General features: G+C 36.4%; 1 protein-coding gene across 2 annotated transcripts in view; it reads right to left on the bottom strand.

Moving 5' to 3' along the window:
* LOC138707830 (serine-rich adhesin for platelets-like) overlaps positions 1-18,013 on the bottom strand; it is a 1,123,723-nt gene that overhangs the window by 886,515 nt on the left and 219,195 nt on the right. For both annotated transcript variants that reach the window (XM_069837793.1, XM_069837794.1), the window contains exon 2: positions 7,514-7,569. In XM_069837793.1, coding sequence (XP_069693894.1) covers positions 7,514-7,534 — 21 coding nt within the window. In that variant the 5' untranslated portion in view covers positions 7,535-7,569. The remainder of the gene's footprint in view (positions 1-7,513; positions 7,570-18,013) is intronic.

Below are 18,013 nucleotides of genomic sequence, written 5' to 3'. Positions count from 1 at the left end.
TCTCTGATACGATTATATCTTTGATGTAAGTTCACGCTCGAGTTATTCATTCATGTCTCGGGTAAGTAGGCTACTGCATGTTGGCAGGTGCGTACATGCACTTTCTCTTCCCCTCCAGTCCCCTATCCCGCCGTAATACGCATATAAACACGATAATGTCGCCCTCGGAGATCAGCGGTATTCCTATTTGTCCCGAGTAACATATATACACCGAGGTATATCTGTTTCTCATTATTTTCTAAATAAATTTCGAGAGAATAATCGTATTCTTCAGAACATCACAACTTATCTTGGACATTACTCGATTATGATCATACACAAAATTACTTACTGCACATTACTTAAGAGTTCATTCCCTTCTGTGTAATTTAGTTGCTCTTAACAGTTACGTAATACCCCAGATCACATATGAGCCGTTTAGAACAGAAGTGGTGTAAGTCAATTTTGACTTACACCACTTTTGCTCTGAATGGCTCATATAAACTAGGCTAATGATTCGGTCGCCATTATACAAATTTAAATGAAATGAATATATATTTTGCCTGTAAATGTATATACGAAGAACAGAGAGATTGAGAGAGAGGAAAAAAAAACAAAGAGAAAGTAGGAATTGTATTCTGTATATTATTTATTTGAACCGTTCATCCATATGTTAAAATCGGTAGCACTTTGAAGAGAACAAACGCCAGGATCGCCACCCGTCCACCGTAAACGAGCACGAGATGGCAGTACAGTCGCTAATGCAATTCAAATGGGAGTTATAACGTGACTCCTTATGTAACAACTAGATGGCAGCATAGTAAACCTGACAAAAGTTACCGCCAAAGCCTATAAGGCCGAGCAATCTGGGTATGTATGATCCAGGGTAATACTAAGTCTAAGTATACGCGTAAAACTGAAAAATTTTCAGGCTATTCAGACTTCTTTTAGACCTATAGTATTATATTTTTCATTTGAAAAACTCTGTAGTATGAAAAATATTGAAATTCTATTTCGATGTGAACTACAGTGGAAAAGTGACATTAAAATCAAAATTATTAGCATGCTGAACGGTACGTGAAACTTAACTATTACACCTGGCAGAGTGGAATTCGTAAAGACAAAATATCTACTCGTTCCCACATCTGAAGACATTTTGAAACTGTGCTGGTCTGAATGCGTTTTCTTGGGGGGGGGGGTGTTTTGATAATTCGCTGATATTCAATATTCATAGATACTTAATATTCTTCAGAACTAGAAACAGCATATTTAAAGTAATAAAATAATATTTACGAAAAAAAATATCCATTTCCGTAAATGAAAATATATATATATATATATATGGTACAACAAATTGTATTGGGTCTTGGTCATTCTAAAAGTCGTAGTTTATTTCCATTGGCGTCCTTGGTCTACACAATGTATGGCTTTCTACTTAGACCTTAATACAAACTTTATCGTATATATCGACCGCTTCCTGTATAATTTACAACCTGACTCATTGTAGTAAGAATTACGGTGTTGCATGTAGCAGTAAAGGTAGCAATACAAGCGACAGTAACATTAACAGGTGCAATAGTTGTCATATCAATAATAATTTCAACAGAAATAGCAAGAGCAACAGTAGTAATTATAGTAGAAGTAGAAGCAGAAGCAATTGTAGCAGTAGTAGTAGTAGTAGTAGCTGTAGTGGTAATTGTAGTAGAGTCAATTGGAATGCATTTTTACCAGACATATTCACGTAGCACCAGTTCCTCATTTCTTTTCAAGTAACTGTGTTTGAACTATTTACAATATCTTGTAAGAAGTCGAAATTAAAAATATTGTGCATAAAGTAAAATGTTACAATATTACAAAAAAAGGACACAAAGTTACAATATTGTACAAAAAGCAGATAGTTACAATATTGCACAAAGATTATAGAGTTACAATATTGTACAAAGAGTATAAAATTACAATATTGTACAAGGAGTAGAAAGTAACAATATTTATGAAAAGTATGAACTGAAAATAGTGTGAAGTACATTGTAATAAAGCACAAAAGATGTAATGTTACATTACTCTATAAAAAAAATAAAACGGCATTACTAGGTCTGTACCATAACTTATTTTGTAAATAGATGCAACACAACTACTTTGACTGGTAAAAGGTTGTCTCAAATTGCACTAACATTACGAGTAATAGTGTCTGTAGCAGTAATAGTAACAGTTAAAAAGTACGAGTAGATAGTAATGGTCCCACCAGATGATGCAGACACAGTCGTAAGCCAGCACGTCTCGTCCACTAGTTGTCACATGCGTTCTTCCACTGTCGCCGTGACGACTACTTGCGTCCTAGTTTGCCTCGTCATCTGGATGCTCATGAACTAGCACAGGGAACATTAAATTTTCTTACACCAGTAATGGACCTCGCCTACCCGGCTGGCACCAGTACTGCTTACGTGCCAAATGATTAAATACTTCTATAATCGCATGGAGAGAGATAAACTGAAAGGGAAGCTAAGACAATGTGTAGAGAATTGATAAGACCAACTTTGTAATGTTGAGGAAAAAGAGAGAAGATAAGGAAAACAATCATTTTTATTTGATTATTTAACGACGCTGTATCAACTACGAGTTTATTTAGTGTCGGTGATAGCGATATGGTACTTGGCGAGATGAGGCTGAGGATTCGCCATAGATTACCTGGCATTCACCTTACGGTTGTGAAAAACCTCGGAAAAAACCCAACCAGGTAATCAGCCCAAGCGGAGATCAAACCCGCGCCCGAACGCAACTTCAGATCGGCAGGCAAGCGCCTTAACCGACTGAGCCACTCCGGTAGCCTGAAAACCATCATTTTATGATCTTCATTACAAGTATAAGCCCAGTTTAAATTGGGTTGACTAAAGAATAATTCCGAACACCAGCACTGAGATACTGCAGCGGGCAAAATATTTATCTCTTACATAAGACGCTGTATCAACTACCCTGTTATCCAGCTACAATGGAAGTGACCGCAAGAGTATCCTTAGTAGTAACAATAGAAAATAATACCTAATATTAATTGTAACAGCAAGAGTAGCTTCTGTAGTAATATATTATACATAAGAGCTAATAGTAATTGTAGCAGCAAGAGTAACTTTATTAGTAGCATTACCAACAATATCTAATAATATTTATATTAGCAACAGTAACATTAATGGTAACGTTACCAATAATAGCTAACAGTAACAGTAACAGAAAGAGGCCACCGGTGTAGCTCAGTCGGCTGAGGCACTCGTCTACCGGTCCGAAGTTGCGCTCTTGCGTAAGTTCGATTCCCGCTTGGGCTGATTGCCTGGTTGGGTTTTCCGAGGTTTTTCCCAACAGTAAGACTAATGTCAGGTAATCTGTGGAAAATCCTCGGCCTCATCTCGCTATCATCAATCCTATCAACGATAAGTGACCCAGTAGTTCATACAGCGTCGTTAAATAACCAACTAAAACAGCAAGAGTAGCATCAGCAGTGACATTACCTATAAAAGCTAATAGTAAACAGAAGAGCATTAATAGTAACATTGCCAATAACAGCTAATAGTAACAGCACGAAGAGTCTTAATAGTAGCATTATTAATAACAGCTAATAGTAATAGTTTATTTTTATTTTTATTTTATTGGGTTATTTTACGACGCTGTATCAACATCTAGGATAGTGATAGTAACAGAAGGGGAGCATTAATAGTAACATTGCCAATAACACCTAATAGTAATAGTAACAGCAAGAGGAGCCTAAATAGTAACATTATTAATAACAGCTAATAGTAACAAGGGAAGGGTTTCGGTTCGAACAGGAATTTCGTATCCAAAATTTGTATATAGGCCCATCTTTACATTTCTGTAAAGCTCCCAAAAGCATTCGTTTGTGTAATGTGTGGTTTGTCTGTTAGAGAACTGTACAAGTTGTGGGGTGGGGAGAGCGCTGCACAAGTTAAGGGGATGGGACACCTTACCCGTAAGCCTAGCCTAGCCTAGAAACTAATGCGAGTGGTAAAATGTCTAAAGTCCATTTAAGAACATTTTTCACCGACGTTCTGTCTGAAATTATTGCAGCTAATCAAAAGTATATACTGTTGTGTGAGTCATTGAATGAGCACAAGGACACAACCTTAATAAATGAATAATTCCAAGCTTAGGACATGGAATGTATGATCATTCCACCTAAAAAAACTAAATATATCCAGGCTCTGGATATCTATTTCCATAGACAATACAAAAGATATGATCGGAGGATAACAGATTGCATAAGGACTCTTGCTGAGAATCCAGAACTTAACTTGGGAAATCGAGTGTTTATAATGAAAATGCACTCTGTTATTCATAACCAGTTGTTTGCTCCAGTACACCGCCCTATGCTTCAGTATTCCTGGCAGTCAACTGGTTACGTGAATCCTGAACAAGTCTCGGATTTCAAAAATGTAATTCAGGTAGCATTTGATTTTTCAGCACTGGAGTGTGGTTCAGAAGATTGTTCAGGTGTTGCTTCTGCGTGTTGTGCTTATTGGTCTGCTCCATGCTGTTTCAGGCATTTTATAGAGAATCCTCATGTACATTTTTAAAGAAATGTATTGACCAATAGCAACCAAACGGGGAGTTACACAAATGAATGCATTTAGGGTCTTCATCACCATTGTGAGGTAAGTCTCTGTACAAATTTTTAACCAAAAATTCCTGTTCGAGCCGAAACCCTTCCCTTGTAAGAGCATTAATAGTAACATTACCAATAATACTTACACAAGGTGCGGCAAAGGAGTTGGACGGTTTTAGAAGGCCGCTTACTGAGAAACATGAGGGTAATGGATATTGATCGACCGTCAGCATTTTTATGCCATTTTTTGTAATCATGGAGGCGTGGAGTGCGGAGCATGGTGCTTTCATCGTCGAGACATTTTTCAAGAATGGTGCTTCAGTTGCGAAAACACAGCGTGTCTTTCGTCTTCATTTTAATGTTGGCTGTCACGGAGCCGTTCCTAGTCGCAATATCATATTCAGATGGGTAAAAAATTTTCGATTAAGATCATCAGCTTCCAATAAGAAATCACCAGGTCATATTCGAAGCATACGGACGCCAGAAAATATTGAGCGAGTAAGAGAGGCATTTATGAAGAGTCCACAACGATCAGCTAGACGGCAGGCTACAGAGCTGCGATTTGCAGATCATTCTGTGCGGCGAATATTACATTTAAGTCTCAGGTTTCATCCTTGTAAACTCATGATTGTTAAGCAATTAAACGAGAGAGACTATGTCCAACATAAAATAATCGCCAAGAAGATAATGCTCAATATTTTTGCTGACGAAATGGTTGTGTTCATGAGTGACGAGGCGCATTTCCATTTGGATGCTTATGTAAATAAGCAAATCTTTATATACTAAAGAACTACACGGGCGGCCGCTTCACAGTTCAAAGGTTACACAAAGTTTGGTGTGCCGTGTCTAGATTCTGTATCATAGGCCGTTATTTCTTGAGCAAAACGGGAAAACTGTGACAGTGAATAGTGAACGCTACATCGAAATAATGACGAGATTTCTTCAACCACATCTGCGTAGGCGTCTTCGTGAGATTAATATGCAGATGATATGGTTTCATCAAAATGGTGCCACGGCTCATACGGCAGAAAATTCCATGACAGTTCTGCGCCGCATGTTTCCAGGGCACATAATTTCTCGGCGCGGCGACATTTCCTGGCCTTCCCGTTCGCCTGACCTTACCAAAAGTGTACGTAAACAGGACCCGGACAATCGATGACCTGACGATTGCCATTGCTCAGAAAATCGCCAACATTTCTTTGTCGTTTCTCCTTTTCTGTTTCTTCCGCTTTCTTAAACTAGTACGTACACAACACCCATGCCCAAGGCGGGACTCGAACCCACAACCTTTCGGACCAAGCGATAGAGACATGCCGTGCCCCTACCGCTTGAGCCATCCAGGTCAGCATCATTGGTGGCTCAGTGTTGGAAAGAGCAACACGTAGCTTCAGGGTAAGACTTGAAGAGTGCATGGAAAGGGACGGACAATATTTGAGAGACGTAATTTTCAAGACAGCCTAAATGAAAGTACAAATATCTAAATGTCACACATAACCAAATTTTTCGGCATTAATAAATTTGTTCTGATATACATAACCACTGTGTTATTTCCATTTGAAGAGCACAGGGGAAAAACCTGATAAGTCAAGTTTTACTGTTTTCACAGGAGAGTGTTAAAACACTTACGACCCATTACAAATTATTGTCTTTGAGTTACAATCCTTCAAGTTTTTTTGGACTAATGAGGTTTTCATTCTGTACAGTTAAAATACTCAAATCAACACTACCTGAGCTATTACATGACATCTAAAACAGAAAATCGATAATATTGGACTTATCACGTTTTTCTCCTGTGCTCTTCATTTGAAAACCATCCAACTCCCTTCGGAACCTTGAGCAGCAGCAGCATCAGCAACGTAGTAATTGTAACATCAAGAGTATATCATTAGTATAATTACTAATACAGTAATAGCTTTAATAATAATAATAATAATAATAATAATAATAATAATAATAATAATAACAATAATAATAATAATAATAACAACAACAACCACCATAACAATTAGTATTTATTCTGATGGAGTTAAGGCCATCACGTCTTCTCTTCCACGCCACCAGTAATAGTAACAGCAAGAGTTTCCTTACTAGCAACATTACAAATAATAGCAGACAGTAATGATACCTGGATAAGTAACCTTCCTAGTAACATTACAAATGATAGCTGATAGTAATGGTACCTGGTACCTGGATAAGTAACCTTCCTAGTAACATTACCAATAATAGCTGATAGTAATTGTACCTGCATAAGTAACCTTCCTAGTAACATTACCAGTAATAGCTGATAGTAATGGTACCTGGATAAGTAACCATCCTTGTAACATTACCAATGATAGCTAATGGTAATGCCTTCCTAGTAACATAAACAGTGATAGCTAATGATAATAATTACTGTAACAGCAAAAACAGCCTTAATAGTAACCTAATCAATAATAATAATAATAATAATAATAATAATAATAATAATAATAATAATATTAACAGCAATGAGCTTAGTGACGTAGATCACGTGTAACGACTTGGACACAGTCCGAGATACGCTTTATCGTTTGACCGATTCCAATTTGAACCGATCACCTGTTTTGGTTTCTTCCCTGTGTAAGGTGAATATATATAGTAATCCGATGCCGAATTCTCGGGTTCACCTAGTCAAATTTCATATCGCATCCAGCAATTCGACAGACGCTAGACAACCTAGCAGTTGATTCAACGTCGTTAAATAAATGATTATATGAAGGGAATAGTAGCGGTTATATGAACAGACGTGACAACGACCCCCGAGATACAATAGTCACTCATTGCTATGTACATGCTAATAACATTTCCTACCTTCGGCATTAGTGTAACTGTATTTATTCCCTCACTTGTCTCATTATTCACAAATGACGAGGAGCGTTTTAATAACCTGAGTGCAATTTGTTCACTTACCTCTGTCGGTTTGGTATCCATGCGGCCGTCGGAATCTCACACTTGGCACGCTGTACCTGCAACAGGTGATAGAGCTATGTACTTTGTGCTGCATAACGAAGGGGACATGCAAATTAACTAAACTACATCACCTATTTATCCGGGATAATCATGTAATAAACACAAAAGTGACTGTTTTGAACATGAAAATAAAATCAGTTTATGTACCATTTTCAATCAAATACTAGTATGCATCTTGATTACACAAGTTTTAACATTTTATCACTTCGGAAAACGTATTATGTGTCTTTCACGTGTTAAATTTTACTATCTCGTCGACATGTTTCAGCCTGCTATCGGCCATCTTCAGAACTGGTTGTTGCTGGTCTTGGCGCCTTTTGTTTGTGTTTCCTGTGGGGGTGTGTTTGTGTAGTGTAATGTCGAGTCAAATAGTGTGTGTATTCTGAAATTGAGTTGTGTGTTGAGAAATTCATTAGGATGTGTTTTTGTGTGTCTGTATATTTTTTATTGTTCTAGTGTGTTTAGTTTCTAGCTTTTAGGTTGGATGTGTAGAATTTCCATGTCTGCGTTGATGTCTCTGTAGATGTGGTTAGCATTTGTAATGTATTCTGCATATGTGGAAGTGTTTTATAATTTTGTCATGGCTGTGATGTGTTCTTTGTAACGTGTTTGAAATGATCTACATAGGATAGGCAGGCAGATCATTTCAAATACGTTACAAAGAACACATCACAGCCATAACTAAATTATAAAACACTTTCACATATGCAGAACATATTACAAATGCTAAACACACCTACAGAGACATCAACAGAGACATGGAAATTCTACACATTCAACCAAAAAGCCAGAAACTAAACACACTACAACAATACGAAATATACAGACACACAAAAACACATCCTAAAGAAATTCTCAACACAAAACTCAACTTCAGAATACACACACTATTTGACTCCGTATTACACTACACAAACACACCCTCACAGGAAACACAAACAAAAGGCGCCAAGACCGACAACAGCCAGTTCTGAAGATGGCCGATAACAGGCTGAAACATGATAACGAGGTAATTTAAAATTTAACACGTGAAAGACACATAATACGTTTTCCAAATCTAGTGCTCTCTTGTAAAGAAAATATGAAGAGTACTGGAGAAAAACAATCAAAGGCATAATTCCCTTAAGGGTGATATCATATTCTAAATCAGTATATTACTGCAAAATTTGTTTCTGTCTCTAATGAAAAAGCAGGGAAGGATGACTGTATCCATAGAGATAATTTCCCTTTTCCAGTTCTTGTTAAGAAAAGTACTAAAGTTTGCAGTAATATACTGAATTAAATGATAACATCACCCTTACGAGCATTGTGACTTTGATTGTTTTTCCCCGTGTACTCTTCATGAAAAAATTTACGTCAGTTGTTTTAAGCAGGATTCACAGTAAGAAATACCTGGCTATAAGTACACGATTTCCGAAGTTTTTATGGGTTGTGAATTTTTGTTACTGGGCATAATACATAGTAGGTGATTCCATTTATACATGTCTATTTGCTTGCTCTATAATTTTAAAATATGAACAGTTATGCAATTCGTATAGGCCAGGGTGGTCGAAAATGTATCATCTCAGACTCGCATTTGGCATGAATGGATTCAAATCCTGAGGCCGACCAATCTGAGTGTGATATTTTTTTCGGAGATTTACCCAATCGCAATGGCGAATGCCGGATTGTAATTGACTTTTCATCTGTCTGTTGTTTGTAGGGTAGAGTAGCACAAATCGCACCGCTTCCTAAATGGCATCACTGCTAGTTGAAAACAAGTTACTGTAGTAGTGTGGCATCTAGTGGTATTGTTACAATCTACCATATGAACTTCCACCATGTCACTTGATTTCTGCCACTTCTTTGTGTCTGCAGCGTGGTGATAGTGTATCTAATATAATCGCTCAGGTGGATGTATATTTAGCTAACATTTTGTAACTAAATAACGGATTTGTATGCAAAGGAATCCATAATCTTAAGATGTTATTGGTTTAAAGAAATATTAAAGAATATTTAACTTAGTAGGATTTTCGAACATTTGGTGATTATAGGCTAGAATGAAGGAAATAATAACTTATGACGTATTTTCTCAATTCGCACCACTTTGTAGGTACCTAATTCGCACCGGTGCGATATGAGCAACTGTAGCAATTCTATCCGTACGAAAGAAGTCCCCAAAAATTTTAACTGAACGAGGAATGCAACATGTGGGTGCAAAACCAAGTGGTGAAAAGGGCGTTAATACAACAAGTGTGTGTTGTACAAGCGCACCAGGTATTTTGTGTCACCTATGATAATTTTCAAACGTCAAAAAGTGCATTCTAAATTATCAGCTGGTGCTCCTCCAGGATCGTTACTTGTTTGCTCTGAGTCAGGTTACATCGACAGTGAACTATATGTCGAATAGCTCAAACATTTTATTTACCACTCAAACCTGCCATAGAAAAAAGTGCTGCTTCTGTATGTCCACCTATACGACCCATTCCAAAAATTTAGAAGCCAGATTATCTCGGGAAAATGGCATGCTCCTGTTTCAGCTTCCTCGTCATAATAGGCCTACTCATAGGCCCATCCTTTAGATGTCTCTATCTTCAAATTATTTCAGACAGTCATATTATGAAGCAGTTCTTAGGTGGCTTCGAGATAATCGTTGAGAAAAGGTGACGCAGATTACAGTCTGAACTGCCTGGTGAAGCACATGGCAAATGTATAACAATGAAAAACGCATTTAGGAAGTTTAAATGTTAGGTAATTTATGCTCTATTTTTCAATTTCATTTGAAGATGCGTTACTCTCTTTCATTATTTTCAATAAACTTGTAATTTGCATTTATTACATTATTCATATTAAATACTGTTTAATATGTTCAATATTAAAATCTTTCCTTCAACCTGTTCCCTGCAGATAAAGAGGTGCTATTTAAGAAACCGCAGGTGCTATTTAGGAAACTAGTTGCCTATACAGAATGCAAAGGGATCGACCACCAAAATTTAAGACGTGATTCTACATGTTAAATATAATAAAACATTTATTACACTTTTCCTTCGATGAAGCACTGCTAAGCAGGAAAAAAAAAAAACATAGTTTTGCCTTATGTTTGTAGTGCCGTATTGCGGTAACAGCCCGAGAGAAATGACAGATTGCTGTACAAGCAGATAGGTAAAAATAATCTGAACAGTTAGTTTCTTGAATGTTTTTTTATTTCAAACTAAATCATTTGGCCTTGAATTTAAATTGAATAACTGCGAAAATCGTTAAAATAAATCTTGCAAAGCTGCGCAGTGTCGCGTACCTGTGACAGTACAGCATAGGGGGAACGTGTGCTTGAAGCTGCTCACGACCTCACTCAAAATGAAGTACTGAAATCAGCGAGAGTTTTCTACTTCGTTGTCGATCATATGTCACTGCCAATGGAAGGCATTTTGTGTATCTCTTGTAATTTCGTGTAATGTTTTCGAGAACTTCTTTTTGTTTGTTTTCCCTTTTCTCATTTGGCCTATATGTAGAATATTAACTTCGATTTCCAGTTTTCACGTTTTGTTTTCAATTTGGTACATCATTTAAACAGGAAACATTTACATTAGTCTAACATTTCTCAGTCTAAAATTGCATATAAATAGTACCGTGCGCTGTAATGATTTATTTTCAGGAGTGTTAATTTAATTTAAGTCAACGATTTAAAATTTTCACGGTGTTCAATAACTTGCCATGTTTTTTTTTTTCATTAAAAATATATATCAGACATTTTGGAGTTACCAGCTTCAAAATCAGAGAAGCCAAAGGTTGGGTAGAGGTAAGGTTGGAAGCGAGAATGTTTTTTTCCCGCGGGACATGAAATGTCTTTAAAACCTTCAGCTGAAAAAGTGTTTGTGCACCCATGATGAAATGAGTTCCGTGTCTTTCCTGTTGCCTAGATAAGTGGACTCCACAACGCGCATTCCACCTCACACATCAAATCCGTATATCAAGCCTTTAATAATGGTCTTCATAGATATATATGATTCGTGATACTCGTCAGGAAAGAAAGAAAGTAGGGATTGCTGCAGTTTTTACTCTGATCTATGTGTCGTCTTGTTGCCATCTACCAGCCTTTGGACAAACAGTGTACAGCACCAACCTTAACGGACGATCTTTTCGGTTTCACGCAAATATAAATGGTGCCCATTTTCGAGGCGGACATAATGAAAAGGGAATTGTGGAGTGTGTTAGTGTAATTACGAGAGTCAAATTGGAAAAACCCCAGTATAACCTTGGCCCTGACCACTACAAACACAACTCCGCCATCACCAAGTAAGTGAAATGGAGAATACTACTGGAATGGACATTTTAAAAGTTGAAGGCAATAAGGAGAAACGCCATCCTCTGATATTGTCTACAGTAGAATTATTGAACTAGAGTCCACGGAATGATAATCCCTCGCTTCAAAGATGAAGCACGGAGAGGTCTCAATAATCCTATTACGTGTGAACACGCGAAATTAGACCCAAATATTTGCCAGCGACTACCGATATTCTTTTAGATTAAGTGTGTCCAATCTAAGTAGATTGTCATTCATTCTATTATGGTTCTTGCGTAAATCTACAGCAACTTTTGTGTTAATTGTACAATACTATTCGTATTATTATCATACCGCACAAACAAAGAAATTATTTTGAGTAAATGGAAAGATATTTGCGAATTATTTCTGAGAAAAATCTTTTCGGAAACATGTTAGAAATAAAGCAAAATTTTCTAATAAAAGAGACCGTTTAATTTCAAGAACATCTTTCCAGTATTAAGAAATACAATGTCTCACAATTACATCGCACTTAGTATTGTGAAATCGGGAAAGTGTTAAAATATTTTCACAGACACACACACTTTCAAAATTATTACGGTGAAAGCACAACCTAATATATACAGTCGCGAAGCTTGGGATTATTTTTTGCATTTCTCGCGATAGTTGCTAGCCGCTTGGAGCGCTGTGAGTACTAGAAACAATAGACTGTGTCACTCCATCGTGATCTAATCCAGACCGTAAGGCAGACCATGTGACTCGCGTTTCAACCATATAAATTAGTTTGAATGCATAAAGAGTAACGTATGTTTCTCTCAAATGTAGTGTAATTGCATTAATAAAATTTAAAACAATGATTATGAAACATTTCAGACATAATTCACTTGCGAGTAATATTATTTTTGCTGTGAAAATTACGTTGTTCGTATATATAATACCTGCCTTTATTTCGATTAAATATTGCGAAATTCTTGTACATTCATTTATGCACGATTCAATAATTTTCAGTTGCACCGCACGGATATTTAGATATGTTGAAATTATAGGTTATGTTTACTGTACCAGTTGCCTCTATCTGTCTAATTTTAGTGGTCTCCAATACCCTCCCATTACATATGTATGTTATGCAACTCGTTGATGTTATGTCATATGGAAATTATAGGTTATGATTAATATATTTAACTTATATTCCTATATTCGCAATTATAAATTATAATTAAACATAATGCCATGTATGAAACCCCGGACATTCAATTTGTCTGTATTTAATACTACAATAGAGTACTGAAATACCGTATTTATCTACTACCTAAGAGACGAAGTAACAAGTAACACAATCGTACGTACACTAATTTTATAGGAGTGGTATGGTAAATTTTCTGTCTACAATTAAGGAAGGTAGGCTAGATGTGCTAAATTAAAATCACAATATAAATCCTTTTTTATTAAACCTCAAAATAGCTTCAATTCTAAACTTAAAATTTTGATTCGAACAGATTATGTTAGCACATTACAATAACACAGTTTTGTAATTATTTCTGCAACATATTTTGCAACAAGAAGTAAACGGAACTTATGGACACATTACACTAAACAAAACTTAGCAATGATACGCAATAAAGTTTATAATATTTCACTGAGTTTCATACACTGAAATAGAAAATTCGAACTTATGGTACATTACGCTTTGGATCGAAAAGGCATTGACTGTGCGGTATTTCGCATTGTTGTGAAAAGTTGTGTAAACTGTGAAATGTTTATTATGGGTGTAATAACTGTAAACAGCCAAAATACAATAATTTCAATAATACTATGCAACAAGGAGACGTTTGTAGTACTATAAATTGTAAGACGAAGAGGTCAGAGTTACCCTTCTTCCGAAAGATCCAGGAAGGTGAGTTTATAGAATATAATATATATTTTATGAAAATAATATATAAACCTTATGTATTTCATATTTCAATAGTGGAAGGAAGGTGTTAATTTTTTCAAAAGAACACGATATCGAAAGTACAATACATTTTATCGTCTGCTAGGGAAAGAGTCTGTGATGAGGCGAAAGTAGCGATCCTGGTGGTGAGCAACTATCTTTTGTTTGCATGTTTAGTAAGTATTTATCTTCGTGACTGTATGTATCAGACTGTGGTGAAAGGCTGTTTATGAATCACTGAAAGAAGTACAGCATTTAGCCTCCAGGGAGGGCTAAATTAAGATACATACCGTATCTCACGAAAGTTCCTACCACACAAGAACCCTTACGGAAGCCACCGGCGTGGCTCAGTCGGTTAAGGCGCTTGCCTGCCGGTCTGAAGCTGCGTTCGGGCACGGGTTCGATCCCCGCTTGGGCTGATTACCTGGTTGGTTTTTCCGAGGTTTTCTCCAACCGTAATGTGAATGCAAGGCAATCTATGGCGAATCCTCGGCCTCATCTCGCCAAATATCGTCTCGCTATCATCAATCTCATCGACGCTAAAATAACCTAGTAGTTATGCAGCGTCGTTAAATAACCAACTTAAAAAAACCCTTATGGAATTCTACAGACTAAATCAAGGGTTCAGAGCCATAGTGGGCTAAGCGCTATTTATTAAAAACGGAGAATATTGACATATCATTTAGTTTTAATGGGTATACTTTATATTACTTGCTACATGTTTCCATTGAAATATGGCAATAACTTCATTTTAACCCTTGTTTTCTACGGTGTTAGTAAATGGCGCTTAGCCCACTATGGTTCTGAACCGTTCAAATTTGTGAAAAAGAAAAAAAATTGTCTTTATGTTGATGCTCTAGAATTCTAGAATATTCGTGCAATAATTTCTCCTCAGTATTAATAGCGCTGTGCGTTGAGGGTTCTAAAAGGAACTTCCCATGTTGACGGCAAAATGGTACGACAAAGAAGAAAGCGAGAAATGCCCGATACTTAAATGTAAGTCAAAATTTCCAGGTTTATTCCCTGCATACATCAAAATTTAATTTTATTAATCATAATACATAATATATTCGTCTCAATAGGTGTAATTAAATTTGCTTTACACACATTACAATTCTGAAATATTAATTCGACGTTCCAGACTAAGAGTGTCCAGGAACATTTTAATTGATCGTACACGGAGATATCGGAAAATAAACTAAAAAAAAAAAAAAACAAATTTCTTTTGAATTTTTGTGAAATTAATTATTATCGAATTTAAACGATCCCGTATCCGGATGATGCAATATTGATGTTAAAATTACACTGCTAAAGCTAGGCGTTCGCGGGAAAAGTGAAATGAGATTTCCTCATTGTGTTGTGTCCACATTTATATTCTATGACGCATACCGGTAGGCTATATCGAGCAAATTCTCCACTCTGTTGTGAAAGCGACGTAATTCTCTAATGAAGTGAGCATGGCAGGTATATGTACTCACACAGGACAGTAACGATTGGAGGACGTATAGGCTAATTGTAAATATGTTTCTGGGAAAGTGCAAGTATAACGACGCTGAGGCTGAACTGTAGTTCCAATTCTGGGTATAATTGTGAAGTTTAAACTAGTAGCATATGCAAATTAATTACAAAAACTTCTTACGTAGAAATATATACGTGTGCATTTACGGATAATTTTTAAACCTGGTTTATATATCTAAGTAATACTGTAATACAAGGGATACTTTTTAATGAAAGTATCTATGTAATTTAAACTATTATGAATATAATTTCTTCATGAGTACAACATTATCCCGCATGTAATGAGTGTATACTGTATATTCAGAGCTTCGAATGAGAAAGTTAGAAATAAAGTAGCATTACTTTTCTAATAAATATTGTTATATATCTTGAAATATTCATACACCACATAGAACAGACATACATACTAAACAAGACAACAACAAACACACAGACATCATCATATATTGGCACAGATACGTAGATGACATACCAATACTATACAAAGGAAACAAAACACAGATCCAAAACCTGCATAAACACATAAACAAAATATACCCAAAGCTAAACTACACATTAGAAATTGAAAACAACAAATCCTTAAACTTTCTAGACATCACAATAACAAAAGTCGACAACAAACACACATTCAAAGTCTACAGAAAACGAACACCAACAACGACAATACACATACACAACACATCCAATCACCCAACACAACACAAACAAGCTGCATTCCGAACAATGGTACACAAACTTCTCAATATACCAATGAACCAACATGATTACAAAGAAGAGCTAAACACAATCAAATACATAGCACAAGAAAAGGGGTACAACCCCAACATAATAGACAACCTAATAAGAAAGACGAAACATAATCACACAAAACATAATACAACACAAACACAAGAACACAAAATAGATCAAACTAACACACGAAAACAAAAACACACACAAGATTGCAACCTCATTCAAGAAATTAAATTACAACATCGCATAAGAACAAATAATACTCTACAAAAATATTTCAACACACAAACAACACAAGCAAACAAATACAACCACACTGGCGCATTAAAACTCAAATGTGACACCTGCAACAACGTCTACATAGGACAGACAGGCAAATCATTTCAAACACGTTACAAAGAACACATCACAGCCATAACAAAATTACAAAACACTTCCACATATGCAGAACACGTCACAAATGCTAACTACACCTACAGAGACATCAACACAGACATGGAAATTCTACACATCCAACCAAAATACCAGGCACTAAACACACTAGAACAATACGAAATATACACACACAAAAACACATCCAAATTAAATTCTCGACACACAACTCAATTTCAGAACACACAAACTCTTTGACTCCACATTACACTACACAAACACACCCCCACAGGAAACAAGACAAAAGGCGCCAAGACCAGCAACAACCAGTTCTGAAGGTGGCCAATAGCAGGCCGAAACATGTTAACAAGGTAACATAAAATTTAACACGTGAAAGACACTAATTCGTTTTCCGAAGTAAAAATTGTTATTTCATGTGCACCATTCTCGAATAAATTGACTCATGGATACTGGATATTAACGAAATCATTCCAGGAGGAGAAATCGCTGCATAAGGAAAAAGAGACGACGTATTTTATCACCATTAAAATTTGGAAGCCAATTTTTTCACCATAAAAATACTACTTTTCTCTTTCTTCGTATAATGAGATAGTGGAAATCAACTTGCCCACACAGTTGCTTCTTCCTCAAGACACGTACTCCATTAGAGCAAGTTTAATCAGAACAGTGGAGAGAAAGAAATTAATTTTATGTGTAAGATTTCCTCCTGTAGAGTCTTTCCACTAAATTGAACTGTATGAGCTATTACGTATTCTGTTTCCATATGCGTACTGCGAAGAGGAAGTCGCAGTATTTTAATTAAAATTAGTACTAATTTGCAGTCTGAAGAGCAGACGACAACGCAACTGTGATATAGCTATAGAATTTCAATCAATTTTAGAATTTATACCTATTTTCTCTCATTAAGTTTCCTAATTACAGATCAGTTGCAATTTTTTCTCCAACTGTGATACCCTTATGGCCAAGTGCATCGTCAGTGTAACCACTGGTTATAATTTCCTCCTACACTCCAATTAAGCATTTTACAGTAATATATTGATCTCGGTTATAATATAAACAGTGGGTTAGTATCGGTAATCTCTAACAGGCCATATTCCAGCGGTTAAGGGACATAACCAGTGACTAATAGTAAAGTAAAATATCAGCCAGTTTCACAGCTGTTGGTTTCGAAGATGATTATTGTATTGGGATTAATTTTATCAGGATGACAGTGAGAGTGAAGTTGTGTTGGTGAAAAGAGAAAATTCTTACGAGAAATTAGGTGACAGAAAATGTTTGGAGAGATTGCATTTATCGAAATCTATAATGTCATTTTTGCTGCAGTATAGACCTATGAGAAGAGGAGAACCCCGAGAAAAATCCCTCTCGTCCGCATTGTCCACTACAAATTCCTTCGTGACTCAGACGAGGGATCGAACCTGGATCGCCACCGTGAAAGACAGAAAGGCTAATCGCTCCGCTGTGGGCGAACTTTGAACTCTTCCTTTCATACCGACTGACAATTAAATGTTGTATAAGGGAAACTATATATTTGTGCACAGATCCCTGTCATGAAGTCAGCGCGGCAAAGGACAATCTCCGACACTTCGCAGGACAGTACATGACAAGG

Source organism: Periplaneta americana, chromosome 10 (assembly GCF_040183065.1).
Source record: "Periplaneta americana isolate PAMFEO1 chromosome 10, P.americana_PAMFEO1_priV1, whole genome shotgun sequence".
Taxonomy (NCBI): Eukaryota; Metazoa; Arthropoda; class Insecta; order Blattodea; family Blattidae; genus Periplaneta; species Periplaneta americana.
This window is presented reverse-complemented; position numbering and strand designations above follow the sequence as displayed.